The sequence below is a fragment of the Triticum dicoccoides genome, chromosome 7B (genome assembly GCF_002162155.2).
Source record: "Triticum dicoccoides isolate Atlit2015 ecotype Zavitan chromosome 7B, WEW_v2.0, whole genome shotgun sequence".
Classification (NCBI taxonomy): domain Eukaryota; kingdom Viridiplantae; phylum Streptophyta; class Magnoliopsida; order Poales; family Poaceae; genus Triticum; species Triticum dicoccoides.
In genome coordinates this window covers 741,686,844-741,706,654 of record NC_041393.1, presented here as the reverse complement: position 1 = coordinate 741,706,654, position 19,811 = coordinate 741,686,844, and the positions used below count along the sequence as shown (strand labels likewise).

Genomic DNA, 19,811 nt, shown 5'->3' with positions numbered 1-19,811 from the left:
TCATGTTGGAGTGAACGACATCGTATTCAATGGCCGTCGGCGGACTCAATGGCATCGGGTCATCGCTCTCCTCCGACTCATTGACTTTATTTCCTTGCTGGTCAGAAAACTTAAGGCAGGCCATCATCGGGCGGATGTCCTCGACTTTCCGCTCGTGCTTGATTGACTAGTACACTGCATGGTCTCAAAGAGGAGCTGCAGGTTCGTCCGAACGAACGCAGCCAAGTAGTCCTCACTGGTGTGCTTGGACATGATCTTTGCATGGGCTACGACCTAACATGTAACAATTCATTAAGAAAAAATGTGTCCCAAAGGAAATATAACCTAGCCGCAGACCATGGCTGCGATGGCCAAATGAAGCTCTATAGAGTCGAATCAAGTACAAAAGAGGAAGAAGAGCTGGCAAATTGTATTATGTATCTGTCTCCATGATTGGGGATGTATTGATATTGCAAGCTGAGAATTTGTGACTGCTGTGAAAGGAGGATTTATGTATCCAAAGCTGCTGCTCTTGCCTATTTGTTCTATTTTACTGGTAGTTTCTTGGTTGCTTCCTTATAGTATTTCTGTGCGTATACTGTTTGGGGCGTAGAGAAAAATTATAGTACAACTAGTGTGATGTCAGTCAGATTAAATTGCTGACTTGATGCCTTCCATAATTTTATATACTGGGTGTGCTGCAGGTGCAGAATTAAATAGCATGAATAGCTAGTAATCTGTACAGTAGACCAAAAGTGATTACATGTGCAGAAATAAAGAACAGTTCAATCATAGCATGAAGCAGCCTTGAACTGAACAAGTAGAACTACCCTATTTAGCTTGGCATACACCAGACAAGAAGCGAAGTTACAATCATCTACTTGAAAACGGATCTTGGGGAAGTCAGCCTGTGCTCCATGCTGGGCCAGAAAGGCACTAGCGGAAGAGAGAGACGTCGGTGCCTGCTTCAGGCGTAAATTTCCTAATAATCTGACTGGTGTTATTTTCTACTTTGTAGCTTAATTAACTCTTGGGCTTTTCTCTAGGAGCATCAAAGCAGAAGGAAATTTGAAGAAGGGGCCAACATGATCAAAGCTATGATTTAGGAAGTTTATGCTAGAAGTCAGGAATGGGCATCTTTGATGAGAATAATTGATGGCTAATTTTGTGGATCCTTGATGACTTTATCTTCGCTGCGGACTGGGGCGGCGATGCCGGCGCTTCTTCCCGCCCTCATTTATGACGATGCCGGCGCAACGGTGTCTCCGCGGCAAGCTCGGCCTTGATGCCGAACACCGCCGGTGAGCCGGAGGAGTGGGAGGAGGAAGTTGAGGAGGAGCCGAACCTCCTGGGCATCCATTGCCCGGCGCGCCGGCGGTGGACCGGGGCGGCCGCCGCGGCAGGGTATGCCAGCGGCGGGTCGTTGCCGCCCTCGAGTTGCTACAGCACGTCCTGGAGCGTGCGGCCGGGGGCGCCCCACTGTTGGCCGCCGCCGCGTCACCGGGGAATCGCGCAGCCATCGGGCTTGGGAGAGAGGGAGAGGAAGGGAAGAAGCGTCGGTGAGCGGCTGCGCACGGGGGGAGAGGGAGAGCTCGGCGGCGGTCGATGACGGCTGTGGGATGGTGTGGCCAGAGGCGAGGGAGGCCACCGGCTTATATAGCCCGCGCCGTGTGTACGCGTGGCGGGAGGGGAGGAGTCGCCGCGCCGCCCGTGAGGAATCAATGGCAAGGCTGACCGGCGGCAGCCTTGCCATTGATTCCACGCGGGAAAACGAGGCGTTTCGATGACGACGAGGCGCGCGTCGCTGACTCGGCGGGCCCACGGCTCTCTTGCGCCAAAACCGCTCGCCCCGGCACCCCCGGGCGCCCCCTTGCGCGCCGGCTTCGGCCTGGGTCCGCCGGCGCTGATTTCGGTCCAATCCGGCGAAAAACGGGCTCCTGGGGACGCGACTGGGCTATTTTTTCGGCGCCGGCGCGAAAAAATCGCCTGAGGGGAGGCCGTGTTGGGGGGGCGGCTCAAGATGCTCTAATTTGGTCGATTGATGGAGTATCCACAACTTGTCCTTTGGAGGCATCACTTTCACATGTGTCTATATTACCATGTGTCACTTCAAAATGTGTAGAGTATTCCACGCATGTATATTATATTTGTATATGACAGGAGACCCCGGACTTGGTAGCTTTGTTGACTAGCACACTTGGTGGACTTCTAAGTATACCTGCCCCTTGCCGGCCTTCACCTTAACCGCATAGTAGACGGCTTATGTGTGTTGTATAAGAGTTGCACACAAGGGTATCTAGCCATGAAGGGTGGTGTCGTCGTGCTTCTGGGCCTTGTGGTCGTCGGCGCTGTCGCCACCGACGCCAGGGCGGCCGGGCTGCCGGTGGTGCCGGCGATGTTTGTGCTGGGGGCCTCGACGCTGGACGTGGGCAACAACAACCACCTGCCGGGGAAGGACGTGCCCAGGGCCGACCACCCCTTCTACGGCATCGACTTCCCCGGCGGTGCCCGGGCAACCGGGAGGTTCAGCAACGGCTACAACATCGCCGACTTCGTCGGTACGTCGATCACAACGTCGCCTAAGAGATCGTGTGTTAGCTTGATCGATGTATGTATATATGCAGCGAGGCAGCTAGGGTTCGAGAGGAGCCCTCTTGCCTATCTTGAGCTGAAATCACGCAACTACCTCATCCCCAGCGCTCTCAAGAGAGGAGTGAACTACGCTTCCGCCGGTGCTGGGATCCTCGACTCCACTGTAAGCCACTTTTTATTGGAGAATTTTGAGGATTTGCCCCATGTTTGCTTACACTTTGAGGATTTGCCATCCTTTTGCGGGCAACTGATCATTCGCCACAAGTTTGCTAGAAACTTGATAATTGGCCCCTGACAAGACGGCCCCACCGTGATATGTCCCAACTACCCCCGTGTTGACAAAACTGAGAGACAGCCAGCCCCCACTCGTTCCGAATTTCTTATCACGCCTGACGTGCACGACGGCACAGGCACTTGTTTTTTGTGAAGTTGTGTCGCTCGCCCATCCGCTGGTGCTCCATGGAACCGACAGCGAACTTATAAGCTACTCCCTCCGTCCCATAATATAAGAACGTTTTTGACACTATATTAGAACTGTCAAAAACGTTCTTATATTATGGGACGGAGGTAAGTGTCAAAAACGTTCTTATATTATGGGACGGAGGGAGTACGTCGCAGCCCAACCGTTGTCGTTCCGCTACCAGCTCCCTGTTGAGCCACCCTGCTCCACCAACCCCTGCTGCTCCGGCCACCAGCTCCCCCTAGCCACCGCTACTACGCCAGCTCACCTTTCCCTTCCTCTTTGGGCGTCTGCCCTGTACGGACACGGGCGACGAGTGGGACTGATGGTCAAGAAGGTGCACTGTTTTCCAAGACCTCTTATATAATGTGAGGGCAGAACACGATGTAAACCCATGTCAACATAGTGAGGGGTGGCCGGTGTGTGGCATTGCAGTGTTATCATGGGAAGGAGCGCTCATAGTCAGCCCCAGGTATGTAGCGGATGTTTGGTGAACCTAGTTAACAAATCTCGGTGTCGTACCTCGTGTGATTGCTTGTTCTTCAATGAATTTTCTACACGTCTCGGATTAATTCTACTCCCGCCTTTCCGGTTTATAGGGCTTGAACCTAAAATCTCGTCAACCAATGTAGATGGTGAGTGAAGGAATGCATCTCATAGTTTACAAAATTACTCCAATTTTAATCTGTATTAATTACAGTGTATACATGGATGACCACTAAATGAGTTGGAATGGTTACATGCATTGGTTGGCTTCTTTTAATCCTTCCATGCATAAATTTAATTGTGCATAACTGTATAGAAAGTCAAACATTTTCAAAACTAGTCTCTGGGTTCATAAATGTGTGACTGGCGTGAATGCCAAATGTTTTTTTTTCTTGAATATAGGCTGGGAAAATATTGCACTCCTCATGCCATTGCCGTGGCTGCCTGGGGCCCAGTTCTGCCTTTGGCAATAATGGTTTCTTTGGCTCTAGTAAAATTTACAAAATCTTACAATGGTTGATGGAAAATAATTTCCAAGACAAATCTATGCATGTGATTTTCGAAGTTGGCAATCTAAATATCTAGTGACACGGAGTACTCCATATTCTCAGCTAAATTCACTTAGGACCTCTTCGATTCAAAGAATTATCTAAGAAAATCAGTACGGATTTTTCCTATGTTGCCCGTTTGATTTGTAGGATCAAATCCAGCTGGGATTATTTTCTGGAGTTCTCTTGTACTAGCATTGAAATTTTAACATTCACTCAATCTCTTGGAAAGAATTTTCTTTGTTTTTTCTATGATATAATCAAACAAACCGAAATCATGTAGGACTCATCTAACCCTAACATTGGAATCCTACGTTTTTTTTTTCTGTTCCTATGTTTTTAATCATGTGAATCAAAGAGGCCCTTAGGATAGTGATCTCCCAAACTGCACGCTATCATTGGATGTCCGTGGGAGAGGGAGCTAGAAGGTGGGATCATGGCATGCGCACAACGATTACTAATTACCAATCCAGTTTCTGCGACTCAAATAATCTGCTAACCATGCATATGTTTTGCATGCAGAACGTAGGAAAGAACATCCCATTGTCGAAGCAGGTGCGCTACTTCGCGTCCACCAAGGCTGAGATGGAGACTGCATGGGGCAGACAGGAGGTCTCCAAGCTACTTGCTAGCTCCTTCTTCCTCCTCAGCATCGGCAACAATGACCTCCTACAGTCGACACCAAAGTCTCATGCTGATGTCGTCGCACTCTACACCACCCTCGTCTCGAACTACTCAGCCGCCATTACGGACCTCTACGGGATGGGTGCGAGAAAGTTCGGGATCATCAACGCTGGTCCGGTGGGTTGTTTTCCGCGGGTGCGCTTGCTGAGTGCGACAGGGGCATGCCACGATGGCCTGAACCGCCTCGCTTTAGGGCTTGCCACCACATTCAAGTCAGGTCTCGCCACCGCCCTCACCCCCAACAGGCTGCCCGGCCTCAAGTACTCCCTCGCCGACTCCTTCGCTAGCTCATGGGCCATCTTCGACAACCCCCAAGAGAGCGGGTTTCAGAACGGTGATAGCGCATGTTGCGGCAGTGGTAGGCTGGGCGCAGAGGGTGACTGCAACAGAAACGCGACATTGTGCAGCGACCGCGATGCCTATGCTTTCTGGGACTACGTGCACCCCAGCCAGCGGGCCGCCGAGTTGGGTGCCCAGGCACTCTTCGACGATGGCCCGACCCAAATCACCGCACCCATCAGTTTCAAGCAGCTGGCCTACGAGAAATGATTGGTTGGTTCCCTATAACAATATGCGGTTTATTCTCCTGATTTCTAGTGATTCTAAATTTCATTGTAAATTGTAGTCATTTTTCTATCCTCTCATTATAGTATATCTTTTTCTTGAGCTGGGTCATTATAGGATATCTCTATAGGCATGGTTTTGAGACACTTCAAGTAATGCACATTCTGGGTGTGTTCGTCTCCCAGAAAAAGAGATGTGCGAGAATAAAGATTTTTTATTTTGACATGGAGAAAGATATAACTGAGATACTCTGTTAAGATTGTGGGTCTAGCATGTTGGAAAAACTTAGCTATGAACTTCTTATATGTATGGTCGTGAACTTATACAAATAGATATGTATTCGGCCGCATTTCAATGTTTCTATTGTAGTACTGATTCGGGATTTGGTATTGCCATGCCTTCATTCGATTGTTTGGTTGGAAACAAAAATAGCAGAAGGAAATGGAATTGAATACAGAAGCATTTTCTCTCGCATGAACCCTTCCCTCCTGCAACACTGAGCACTCCCACTCTAATTTCACCACATTTCCTCCCATCCCACAAAAGATACTGCTTCCTCTCGCCTTTCCCCCGCGGCCATGAGAAGGAAGCCAAGGAGACAAGGGGGAGGTGGTGCCAAGCAAAGCTCCACCAAGGCGCAAGTATCCTCCTTCCCCCCACCCTCTTCCTCCTCTTCTTTCTTCGGCATCCCCAACCCCCTCTGTCGCGCATCCAACCCCTTCCACATGCGCTCACACCACAGCCGCCCCATGCTATCCTCCTCTATCTCAGGCATCCTCAGCCGCACCCAGCCCGCTTTGCTGGTGCGGCCACCAATTATCCCCCTCTGCCGCTAACCCAGCCACCTTTGCCGGCGCGGCCACCATTTCTTTCCCTCATCATCTCCCCTTCTCCATGTTACCTTGCCGCCCTCCCCCATCATATAGATAAGAATAGGCATGCAAATATCAAGTTGTGAATACAAATGTACAAATTGTAGAAGTTTGAAACATATTTAAAATACATCTCTAACATACTTTCATTATATATTAAAACTGTTCTGTTTATCCAAAGGTTTCTGAGATATTGTTACATCTGTGTCAATTATGAAAAGTACAAAACATCAGTTTAATCATAGGCACTCCAACATTTATAACATGAGGTATGATCTCCTAGTTTTCTATGGGGAAAATGAATTATATTCATGGAATTAGTTTTGCTTAGTTACACCATTTTATGAACTCATTTGTTACCATTTTCTCTTTTTTTGACTTTCTTTTCAACATCGATTTACTCTTTAGAATGATGCTATGTTACATGGCAACATGCATTTTCTAAGAACGGTCATGTATGAAAAGAAACAAGTGACAGGTTTTTGCATGTGAAATGAAGGATTAATTTGTAGTTTGTTTGCACCAGAAACACATAACCATAGATGTTTTATGTTAAAGCACTTCCCCACTATCCAAATAACTGAAGGAAATATGCCCTAGAGGCAATAATAAAGTTATTATTTATTTCCTTATATCATGATAAATGTTTATTATTCATGCTAGAATTGTATTAACCGGAAACATGATACATGTGTGAATACATAGACAAACAGAGTGTCACTAGTATGCCTCTACTTGACTAGCTCGTTGATCAAAGATGGTTATGTTTCCTAGCCATGGACAAAGAGTTGTTATTTGATTAACGGGATCACATCATTAGGAGAATGATGTGATTGACTTGACCCATTCCGTTAGCTTAGCACTTGATCGTTTAGTATGTTGCTATTGCTTTCTTCATGACTTATACATGTTCCTATGACTATGAGATTATGCAACTCCCGTTTACCGGAGGAACACTTTGTGTGCTACCAAACGTCACAACGTAACTGGGTGATTATAAAGGTGCTCTATAGGTGTCTCCGAAAGGTACTTGTTGGGTTGGCGTATTTCGAGATTAGGATTTGTCACTCCGAGTGTCAGAGAGGTATCTCTGGGCCCACTCAGTAATGCACATCACTATAAGCCTTGCAAGCATTGCAGCTAATGAGTTAGTTGCGGGATGATGTATTACGGAAGAGTAAAGAGACTTGCCGGTAACGAGATTGAACTAGGTATTGAGATACCGACGATCGAATCTCGGGCAAGTAACATACCGATGACAAAGGGAACAATGTATGTTGTTATGCGGTTTGACCGATAAACAACTTCATAGAATATGTGGGAGCCAATATGACCATCCAGGTTCTGCTATTGCTTATTGACCGGAGATGTGTCTCGGTCATGTCTACATAGTTCTCGAACCCGTAGGGTCCGCACGCTTAAAGTTCGATGACGGTTATATTATGAGTTTATATGTTTTGATGTACCAAAGGTAGTTCAGAGTCCCGGATGTGATCACGGACATGACGAGGAGTGTCGAAACGGTCGAGACGTAAAGATCGATATATTGGACGACTATATTTGGACACCGGAATGGTTCCGGGTGAGAATGGGATAATACCGGAGCACTGGGAGGTTATGGGAACCCCCCGGGAGGTATATGGGCCTTAATGGGCTTTAGTTGAAAGGACAGGAAAGGAGCAAGTGAGGCCCCCCCAAGCCCAATCTGAATTGGGAGGGGGGCCGGCCCCCCTTTCCTTCCTCCCTCCTTCCTCTTCCTTCCCTCTCCCTCTCCAAGTAGGAAAGGGAGGAGTCCTACTCCCGGTGGGAGTAGGACTCCCCCCTTGGGCGCGCCTCCTCCCCTTGGCCGGCCCTCTCTTCCCCTCCTTTATATACGGAGGAGGGGGGCACCCCAAAGACACAACAATTGATCCCTTGTATCTTTTAGCCGTGTGTGGTGCCCCCCTCCACCATAATCCACCTCGATAATATCGTAGCGGTGCTTAGGTGAAGCCCTGCGTCGGTAGAACATCATCATCGTCACCACGCCGTCGTGCTGACGGAACTCTTCCTCAAAGCTCGGCTGGATCGGAGTTCGAGGGACTTCATCGAGTTGAACGTGTGCTGAACTCGGAGGTGCCGTGCGTTCGGTACTTGGATCGGTCGGATCGTGAAGACGTACGACTACATCAACCGCGTTGTGCTAACGCTTCCGCTTTCGGTCTACGAGGTACGTGGACACACTCTCCCCTCTTGTTGCTATGCATCACCATGATCTTGCGTGTGCGTAAGGATTTTTTTGAAATTACTACGTTCCCCAACAGTGGCATCCGAGCCAGGTTTTATGCGTTGATATTATATGCACGAGTAGAACACAAGTGAGTTGTGGGCGATACAAGTCATACTGCTTACCAGCATGTCACACTTTGGTTCAGCGGTATTGTTGGATGAAGCGGCCCAGACCGACATTACGCGTACGCTTATGCGAGACTCGTTTTACCGCCGTGCTTTGCACAGAGGTGACTAGCGGGTGTCAGTTTCTCCAACTTTAGTTGAACCGAGTATGGCTACGCCCGGTCCTTGAGAAGGTTAAAACAGCTCTAACTTGACGAACTATCGTTGTGGTTTTGATGCGTAGGTAAGAACGGTTCTTGCTCAGCCCGTAGCAGGCACATAAAACTTGCAACAACAAAGTAGAGGATGTCTAACTTGTTTTTGCAGGGCATGTTGTGATGTGATATGGTCAAGACATGATGCTATATTTTATTGTATGAGATGATCATGTTTTGTAACCAAGTTATCGGCAACTGGCAGGAGCCATATGGTTGTCGCTTTATTGTATGCAATGCAAACACCCTGTAATTTCTTTACTTTATCACTAAGCGGTAGCGATAGTCATAGAAGCAATATTTGGCGAGACGACAACAATGCTAATATGGAGATCAAGGTGTCGCGCCGGTGACGATGGTGATCATGACGGTGCTTCAGAGATGGAGATCACAAGCACAAGATGATGATGGCCATATCATATCACTTATATTGATTGCATGTGATGTTTATCTTTTTGCATCTTATCTTGCTTTGGTCGACGGTACATTATAAGATGATCTCTCACTAAATTTCAAGATAAAAGTGTTCTTCCTGAGTATGCACCGTTGCCAAAGTTCGTCGTGCCCAGACACCACGTGATGATCGGGTGTGATAAGCTCTACGTCCATCTACAACGGGTGCAAGCCAGTTTTTGCACACACAGAATACTCGGGTTAAACTTGACGAGCCTAGCATATGTAGATATGGCCTTGGAACACTGAGACCGAAAGGTCGAGCGTGAATCATACAGTAGATATGATCAACATAGTGATGTTCACCATTGAAAGCTACTCCATTTCACGTGATGATCAGTTATGGTTTAGTTGATTTGGATCACGTGATCACTTAGATGATTAGAGGGATGTCTATCTAAGTGGGAGTTCTTAAGTAATATAATTAATTGAAATTAAATTTATCATGAACTTAGTACCTGGTAGTATTTTGCATGTCTATGTTTGTTGTAGATAGCTAGCTCATGCTGTTGTTCCGTTGAATTTTAATGCGTTCCTTGAGAAAGCAAAGTTAAAAGATGATGATAGCAATTACACGGACTGGGTCCGTAACTTGAGGATTATCCTCATTGCTGCACAGAAGAATTACGTCCTGGAAGCACCGCTAGGTGCCAAACCTGCTGCAGGAGCAACACCAGATGTTATGAATGTCTGGCAGAGCAAAGCTGATGACTACTCGATAGTTCAGTGTGCCATGCTTTACGACTTAGAACCGGGACTTCAACGACGTTTTGAACGTCATGGAGCATATGAGATGTTCCAGGAGTTGAAGTTAATATTTCAAGCAAATGCCCGGATTAAGAGATATGAAGTGTCCAATAAGTTCTACCGCTGCAAGATGGAGGAGAATAGTTCTGTCAGCGAGCATATACTCAGAATGTCTGGGTATAACAATCACTTGATTCAACTGGGAGTTAATCTTCCGGATGATAGCGTCATTGACAGAATTCTTCAATCACTGCCACCAAGCTACAAGAGCTTCATGATGAACTATAACATGCAAGGGATGGATAAGACGATTCCCGAGCTCTTCGCAATGCTAAAAGCTGCGGAGGTAGAAATCAAGAAGGAGCATCAAATGTTGATGGTCAATAAGACCACCAGTTTCAAGAAAAAGGGCAAAGGGGAGAAGAAGGGGAACTTCAAGAAGAACAGCAAACAAGTTGCTGCTCAAGAGAAGAAACCCAAGTCTGGACCTAAGCCTGAGACTGAGTGCTTCTACTGCAAGCAGACTGGTCACTGGAAGCGGAACTGCCCCAAGTATTTGGCGGATAAGAAGGATGGCAAGGTGAACAAAGATATATGTGATATACATGTTATTGATGTGTACCTTACCAGAGCTCGCAGTAGCACCTGGGTATTTGATACTGGTTCTGTTGCTAATATTTGCAATTCGAAATAGGGACTACGGATTAAGCGGAAACTCGCTAAGGACGAGGTGACGATGTATGTGGGAAACGGTTCCAAAGTCGATGTGATCTCCGTTGGTACGCTACCTCTACATCTACCTTCAGGATTAGTATTAGACCTAAATAATTGTTATTTGCTGCCAGCGTAGAGCATGAACATTATATATGGATCTTGTTTAATGCGAGATGGTTATTCATTTAAATCAGAGAATAATAGTTGTTCTATTTATATGAGTAATATCTTTTATGGTCATGCACCCTTGAAGAGTGGTCTATTTTTGATGAATCTCGATAGTAGTGATACACATATTCATAATGTTGAAGCCAAAAGATGCAGAGTTGATAATGATAGTGCAACTTATTTGTGGCACTGCCGTTTGCGTCATATTGGTATAAAGCGCATGAAGAAACTCCATACTGAAGGACTTTTGGAATCACTTGATTATGAATTACTTGGTACTTGCGAACCATGCCTCATGGGCAAGATGACTAAAACGTCGTTCTCCAGAACTATGGAGCGAGCAACTGATTTATTGGAGATCATACTGATGTATGTGGACCAATGAATGTTGAGGCTCGCGACGGATATCGTTATTTTCTCACCTTCATAGATGATTTAAGAAGATATGGGTATATCTACTTAATGAAACATAAGTCTGAAACATTTGAAAAGTTTAAAGAATTTCAGAGTGAAGTTGAGAATCATCGTAACAAGAAAATAAAGTTTCTATGATCTGATCATGGAGGAGAATATTTGAGTTACAAGTTTGGTCTACATTTGAAACAATGCGGAATAGTTTCGCAACTCACGCCACCCGGAACACCACAGCGTAATGGTGTGTCCGAACGTCGTAATCGTACTTTACTAGATATGGTGCAATATATGATGTCTCTTACTGATTTACCGCTATCGTTTTGGGGTTATGCTTTAGAGACGGCCGCATTCACGTTAAATAGGGCACCATCAAAATCCGTTGAGACGATGCCTTATGAATTATGGTTTGGCAAGAAACCAAAGTTGTCGTTTCTTAAAGTTTGGGGCTGCGATGCTTATGTGAAAAAGCTTCAACCTCATAAGCTCGAACCCAAATCGGAGAAATGTGTCTTCATAGGATACCCAAAGGAAACTGTTGGGTACACCTTCTATCACAGATCCAAAGGCAAGACATTCGTTCCCAAGAATGGATCCTTTCTAGAGAAGGAGTTTTTCTCGAAAGAAGTGAGTGGGAGGAAAGTAGAACTTGATGATCATGAAACTTCGGATCAAGTTGTTACTGAACCTCGTAGGTCAACCAGAGTAAGATCCGCACCAGAGTGGTACGGAAATCCTGTTCTGGAGGTCATGTTACTAGACCATGATGAACCTACGAACTATGAAGAAGCGATGGTGAGCACAGATTCCGCAAAATGGCTTGAGGCCATGAAATCTGAGATGGGATCCATGTATGAGAACAAAGTGTGGACTTTGGTTGACTTGCCCGATGATCGGCAAGCCATCGAGAATAAATGGATCTCCAAGTAGAAATGTGAGGAGTCCTACTCCCGGTGGAGTAGGACTCCCCCCTTGGGCATGCCTCCTCCCCTTGGCTGGCCCTCTCCTCCCCTCCTTTATATACGGAGGAGGGGGGCACCCCAAAGACACAACAATAGATCCCTTGGATCTCTTAGCCGTGTGCGGTGCCCCCCTCCACCATAATCCACCTCGATAATATCGTAGCGGTGCTTAGGCGAAGCCCTGCGTCGGTAGAACATCATCATCGTCACCACGCCGTCGTGCTGACGGAACTCTCCCTCAAAGCTCGGCTCGATCGGAGTTCGAGGGACGTCATCGAGTTGAACATGTGCTGAACTCGGAGGTGCCATGTGTTCGGTACTTGGATCGGTCGGATCATGAAGACGTACGACTACATCAACCGCGTTGTGCTAACGCTTCCGCTTTTGGTCTACGAGGGTACGTGGACACACTATCCCCTCTTGTTGCTATGCATCACCATGATCTTGCGTGTGCGTAGGAATTTTTTTGAAATTACTACGTTCCCCAACAATATCATCATCATAATAAGCTCAAAAGCCTCCGCTATCCAAATGCGGTGGACTGGGTGGTATATTAGGCCGAGCCAGTTCCTGGAAACGCACTTAAAGGGGCACATCGCCTTGGCAGGGGCGCGCGAGAGAATCTCGATGAAGAGGTCACTAGTGAGCAGTTATGTCGGTGTCCCGCTGGGGAAAGCAGGACAAGATCTGCGGAACAAAAATAGGAGAGGTTAGGGCAGCAGCGAAGGAGGAGGGATTGGTGGTCGTTGCTGCTCTGTGTATCGGGCGCAAATCCCCAATCATCCATGGCAGTTTGTATGCCCCAGAAACTTTTCTTCTCCTAGCAGTTTCCCTACCCATATTTACTTGTGCCGGCACTAACGTAATCGTTGGCAGATTATTTGTCCTTGATAAGGTATTTCTCTCGGTAGTTAAATGCCCCTAATCAAGTGTTGTGGTGTTCTGCATTTTTCCTTTTTTTTTTTGTTTTGTTCTCTTCCAATTCTCTTTTCATCGTTGATTAAAAAATATTAATCTTGTTTAAAAAAAGGTAGTTTCCCTTGTATTTTTTTAGATTGTTTGGTGTGCATTAATAAATTTATAGGGTATATTAAAAAATTTCATTCTGGGTTTTCAAAAATCATTGTGTATTAAACAATGTTGTTTTGGTATTAGACTTTTCTCCATGTTTGAAAAATATTTCTTCTGTTCTAAAATTGCTCATTGTGTATTAAAATATGTTCAACATTTATTAATAATTTTCATAGTCATTAAAATATGTTCAACATTTATTAATAATGTTCATAGTCATTTAAATATTAATAAATGTTTATATTTTATTAAAATATTTATAGTATATTTTAAAAATATTAAACTTCTATTACAAAAAAATTTATCTTGTTTAACGTGGCATCGATTATCAGTCACAGCATGTGTATTATCTGAATATACTACGGCTTGCTATTGATCGGACAAACCCGTCGGTGCTCATCTTCAACGCCTTTAGCATGACCTTTCAGCTATCTACATCACAATCTTTTGTGCTCGGTCAGATGTTACTCGCCTATGAAAACTTATCCTTTTAATTCTTGAATGTCACGCCGACGTTGCAATCGGCATCATCGATTATTGTGAATCGCATGACTTATACAAAACTTTTATATTTCTATATAGCTTGTTTTATTATGTTAGATTCTTGCTGACTATAGTTGCTTACCTATTCTTATTAACCACATAACATTGCTTCTAAGTAGTACTCTGTGTGTTTCATTTTTTGTGCAATTGTAGAAACATTGCATAATTCTTTTGTGCCTTTTTACAAAATTTAGACTATATCTGTAACAAAATCCTCCATGAATTAGTTTTGAAATTTGAATAAGCTATGTGGTAAGAATTATGTGTGTGTGTGTGTGTGTGTGTGTGTGTGTGTGTGTGTGTGTGTGTGTGTGTGTGTGTGTGTGTGTGTGTTCACATGTATTCTATCTTTTCCTTATCATAGTAGAGATTTCTAAAGCATGTGGTCAAATAAAAATATCTTAGTTGATGTATCTGGTGGATGGCTACGTAGGCATGTTGTAGAAATTTCATGTACAATTTGAACTGGCAGCATTTATTACTTAACCGTGCGCTGGTGGTGAAAATGTTAATTGTCAAAACAGAGTATTTTAGTTGTACAATATTTAGGTATGTTGAAATGCTAACCATAGAAGCGGAAAACCCCCACATGTAACACTTTTGAAATACGAGTACATTGGAAACATCATTGCAACTTTCTTGTCTTACGAATGACCACTTGTAAGGAAACCCCTTACAGGATTTTACTACAGTGTCCATATGAAAGTAAACGCCAAGACTACTTAGCCAAATACTTGCAATGTCCAAATAAAAAGAGAAACATTGTTGACTATTCCGCACTTGCAGTGCGCGGCCGTAGCGGACGTTGTTAGTTTGGTAGACCTAGGCGGCCCTCCGACCTGACTAAATTGGAACTGGATCCTCAAGCATACACAAGGGATGTTAGAGAAAATACAGTACCCTAACTTTCCTTGTTAACCCATACAACTAAGACTAAAATAACTTAAATTAATTTTTAAATTACAAATCTAGTATGTACATTCATAGTAATTACATACAAACAAGTTGATGATGGGGTAAAATTAATTTTGAATTTTTATATCTACAATAATAATTACCAAAAGTAAATAACCTGCTAATAGTCCATAATATTCCTTCTTCATTTTACACTAGACGAGCACTAGCACCTTGATTTCCCCTCTCTAAGTTAGAGGATTCGGCTTCGATCAAATTGGGGCGTTCGGAACATGTGCCACTGCTACTGTAACTCTGTAAGTAGCATCTAGAAGCGTGCAATGTGTATCGTATGCCACTCAGTCAGCTCGTGGTCCCCGTGCTGACACAAGTGTGGGCCCCAAACATTCACAACGTATCTTGAAGTGGAAAGCCGCTAACTTTCTTCCCACTAGCAGCATTTGCCTAATCGCTACTACTCCCTCCTTCCATCTATATATGGCCTAGTACGTTTTTCAAAATCGCCTTTGACTATTGACAAGATTGAAAGTACATGAGATGTATAACGTAAAAATTATATCATTGGAAGCTCCTTTCACGTACGAATTCGATGGTATGCTTTGTGTAAGTTGCATGTCATATATTACTTTTCTAACATTTGGTCAAAATTAGCCTTGAAAAACGCATTAGGCCCTATATAGATGGAAGGAGGGAGTAGTTTTAGGCTCACGGGGTCCGCTTTCTCTCTGGTGTTCTCCCATTCCGAACACTGGCAACTTCAAGTGCCTGCATGTGTACTAACATGAATGTTGCTAGTTTGCTCGTGTATGCACGGGCGCCCATATATACGTGTTCATCACTGCTATCTCCTCTCACACTCACTTCTTCCTCCTCTTACTTGCTTCTTCTAGCTTCCCTATCTCTGCCTTTTTGAGCCTCATGGTCCTGTCTCCCTATTCCTCTAGGTAATTAGCCTCTCTCTTTCATTGATGCATGACCTACTAATTAATTACTCTCTCAATACACGTTGCTCCTGCGAGCTGTGGAGGCTCACAGGAGCAACGTGCATTGAGAGCCCCTTCAGGGAACCCCCCATGAAACATAAACCTTTCTTGTTCTAGGGTTTTGGCCGTGTGTGGCAAACTCTATGCCCTCATCCTAGGATCTTCACCACATTATTTTTTTCCCGCTGCTTTCTGCTCTGATCAATGAAAATGCCAGCATTTGCTGGATCTTTCAAAAAAAATTACTCTCTCATCCACACACCCTTCCTATGGAATAAATTAGTCTCTCTTTCATTTATTTTGAGTTCTTCTCCCTCTTTATTAATATCTCTCTTTGAACACCGGTAGGGGGCTCACCCTCAATCGGGATCGGCGTCGATCTATTTAATATCTCGGCTGGCCGTGTGTCTCTTAATTAATCATTCGTGAGTTCCCCCTTTAATATATGAAATTGAACGTGTATGGTAATTCGTTGTTGGAGTTTGTGGATGCATGTTTAATTTTATGGGATATACATGGAGTGGCCAATGTTTTGAAAAAATGTTGACTCATCGACATGTTATCAAATTTCTGGCAAACACATTTCTGTCCAATATTAGCAAAGGTCCAAAATTTTGTTTGACATGTTAATGTTGGTTCTAACTTTCTTCCTCGTATGACGCTTGCTTTGTAGGTCGACATAGTGGGTCTAAGTATAAAAGAGTTCATGGCATTTGCCTTGGAACACATGAGGAGAATGGGTCACAAGGACTTACGTTATCCTTGTCGTACATTCAAAAGCATGCATCTGTATATGGCTGATACTGGCGAAGTTGAGGCTCATTTGCGCATGTGTGGTTTCATGAAGAATTACGCACGATGGACACGTCACGGAGAGGAGAATCTTTAGAATGTTCATGACATACATGAAGAAGTAGGAAATGAAGAGATAGAATATGGAGGAGAGATGCAGCACCAACAGGAGCCCGAACATGATGACGAGGATGGACATGATGAAGAGGATGGACTGATACATCTCCAATGTATATAAATTTTTTAATTATTTCTTGCTATTACATTATCAATCTTGTATGCTTTATATGTCATTTTATATTATTTTTATGGAATAACCTATTAACTTAGTGCCTTGTGTCAGTTGCTATTTTTTGGCCTATTTCTTTGTTTTGCAGAAAAACCATACCTAACAAAGTCCAAACCTGATGGAACTTTACGGTGATTTTTTTGGACCAGAAGAGACCCTAGAAGCTTCGGGGAGAGACCATCACCCCGCTCGCCTTGTACCTGGGGCCGCGCCATGTGAACTTGTGAGGCCCACGTGGCTCCGTTTGGCCTAATCTCTGGCCTATAAATTCCTAAAAACCAGAAGCTCCCAAAGCGAGACTCGAAACAATTATTCTGCTGCCGCAAGCCTTTGTTCTGCCATGATCCCATCTAGAGGCCTCCGCCGATACTCTGCTGGAGGGGGAAACCATTGGGGAGGCAATCTTCATTGACCTTGCACCCTCCATGATGATGTGTGACTAGTTCCCACAGGCCCTACAGGTCCATAGAAGTAGCTAGATCTCTCTCTCTCTCTCTCTCTCTCTCTCTCTCTCTCTCTCTCTCTCTCTCTCTGATCTTCAATACAATGATCTCTTCGGAGATATATTCAATGAAACTTTTTGCGGTGCGGGTGTTGGGATCCGATGAATTGCGGGTTTATGATCAGATTGTTCATTCAAAGTATTCGAGTCTATTCTAAGATTTATATATATGTGATTTTATAGCCTTGCATTTCTCTCTGATCTATCCATCTTCTTTGGTCAATTAGATTTTTTTATCTTCATTGGGAGTGGTGCTCGGTAGTAGGTTCAATCTTGTGGTGTCCTTACTCTATGATAGGAGGAGATGCAAGGCACATATTTGTATTGTCGCCACTAAAACTAAAACTATGGGGTTTGATATATTAATTGGTCTTACTTTGTCTACATTATGTCATCACTCTATTGCAGGAAGGTCCTAAGACTACACATCTATAGGAGACCAACCAAGCAAACTGTGTGTGATGCATTAATTGAATAATGGTATGGTAATAAATCCGCCACCAATAAAATGAACTATGTGCGATGGCTGATCTATCAAGCACGACTCAACATCAACTCACTCCTTATAATGATGATATGTTGCATGGTGACATATGTTTTCTAAGAATAATAGATGTCATGTATGTCTAATAAGGTTGTGTTGGGCATTATGGTTGATTATCATAATCCTGCTTGTCCCACTTGCTTTTGCATTTCTTGTTGTTCGTTTGGATCTGCTTTCACTACTATGGTTACTTTTTTAGTTAATTATAAATAAGCACAACGCGAGATAGTTCATCAACTATGAACTAAGGCTAACATATATGTCGCACGTGATAATAACTAATTACCAGCAATGAACAATGACACAAAATAGGATCTGGATGACGGCGAAAACATCTGCATAGTTCTTTATAAGAAGGTATCATCATTCTCTTGCACAATAGAATGCACCTTTGTACAATATACAAAAGAAACCGGCCATAAAATTGCTCACCAACTGAGAACAAGAACGCAATAGGGAGAGACAGATCTAGGAAAGCATAGCCAGTGTCATGGCATAGGAGGTCCAAATTGAAACTTACTTGGCTAGAGCCCATTCACTTACCTTTTCAGTGTATGGTATTACATATTTTAAATGGAGACCATGCATTCTTCACTCACATCTCAAAAATGTGTTGCGCAAAATTTAACAAACTTCGGTATTATGAAGATAATTTCTAAAATAAATCTAATGGTATTATATTTACCTATCCGCCCTTGTTATTTTCTATGCATATCGTGAGTCAAAGTTTGTGAAGTTTTTTTGCACCACATATTAACTTGCCATGTATTTAGGATGGATGTTGTAGTAAATAGAGTTAGTTAGTACTATTTGTTGTATCCATATGCATTACTCATGTATTTAGACAAAGATCTCACTTGTACACTTGTATCCTTCCACATGAATTACATGTGCACGGACTAATGGATTACTTAAGGAGCTGAAGAAACACACTAGTAGTAAAATGAATCGTCGAATGTATCAAACCCTAGAAAAATCATGAGATTAGAAGGTAACATTCATCTAGCTTCCTAGACCATTTCAAATACTGATAGAAAAGCAATGTACTACCTCACACATTCCAACAGCAATTTTTACCAATAGTGGAACCATCTAAGCATACAGAAAACTCAAAGTCCCCGACACTTCTTTTGTTGATCCAAGATGTACTCCCTATAACCACGGGATGAGTATAATCTTTCTAATATGAGTGTATGCACATGTTAGTGGCTCCAACTATTGCGAGAACAATTGGGTTATGGCCTTGTATGCTTCATCATGGAACTTGCCTTGCTACTCCGAGGACGTTGGCCATGAAGTCAAAGTTACCACGACAATTGAGAGTGGTGCATTGACAACACCACGCGACCAATTTTTTTTCGAAGGTAGCCATGCTAGCAGTTTTTTGGTGACAGCACGGCCTTGGTCGCTAATTGTATTTTGTGGTAGAGTTGAAGTTGCCTGGTCACTAAAGCAATGGTTGTGACAATGACACATAGCTCTTTGTCACTGGGTTATGTGTGTTCAACTCTACCATCTTCTTGTCTACATTGGGCTAATTTGACTCTTACTCAAAGCCTAAATTAGTTGTGTAATGTTCCTACAGTGGTCATAGTTTTAGACCAGTTTCCCATTAATGAACTGACTGTAGTATGTTTTGGCCCTGATTTTCCATCAACATTAAGTGTCTTCTTCTTATAGTGCTATTGCAGCTGCACCGCTTGTTGGTTTCAGCAAAATTTCTTGAAAGATTATTGGCATTTATTTGACTAGATTAATCGTCACACATATTAGTTAGCAGCAGAGATCATATTGATGGACAACAAGCTCACCTAACCATGGCACTGCCATTGAAGAAAAGGTGCACTCCGGTGACTAAATCCAAAATTAACTGACCAAATGGCCAAGGGATAATAGGCCACACAAGATTGCACCCTGTTATTGCTACCTAATTTATCTTCATCT

General features: G+C 43.9%; 1 protein-coding gene across 1 annotated transcript; it reads left to right on the top strand.

The window, feature by feature from the left end:
• The first annotated feature begins 2,281 nt into the window (after positions 1-2,281).
• LOC119335659 (GDSL esterase/lipase At4g28780-like) lies at positions 2,282-5,500 on the top strand. Its single transcript, XM_037607759.1, has 3 exons — positions 2,282-2,537; positions 2,604-2,734; positions 4,588-5,500. Exons 1-3 carry the CDS (start codon positions 2,282-2,284, stop codon positions 5,296-5,298), a joined length of 1,098 nt encoding a protein of 365 aa, XP_037463656.1. The 3' UTR covers positions 5,299-5,500.
• Positions 5,501-19,811: the final 14,311 nt, after the last annotated feature.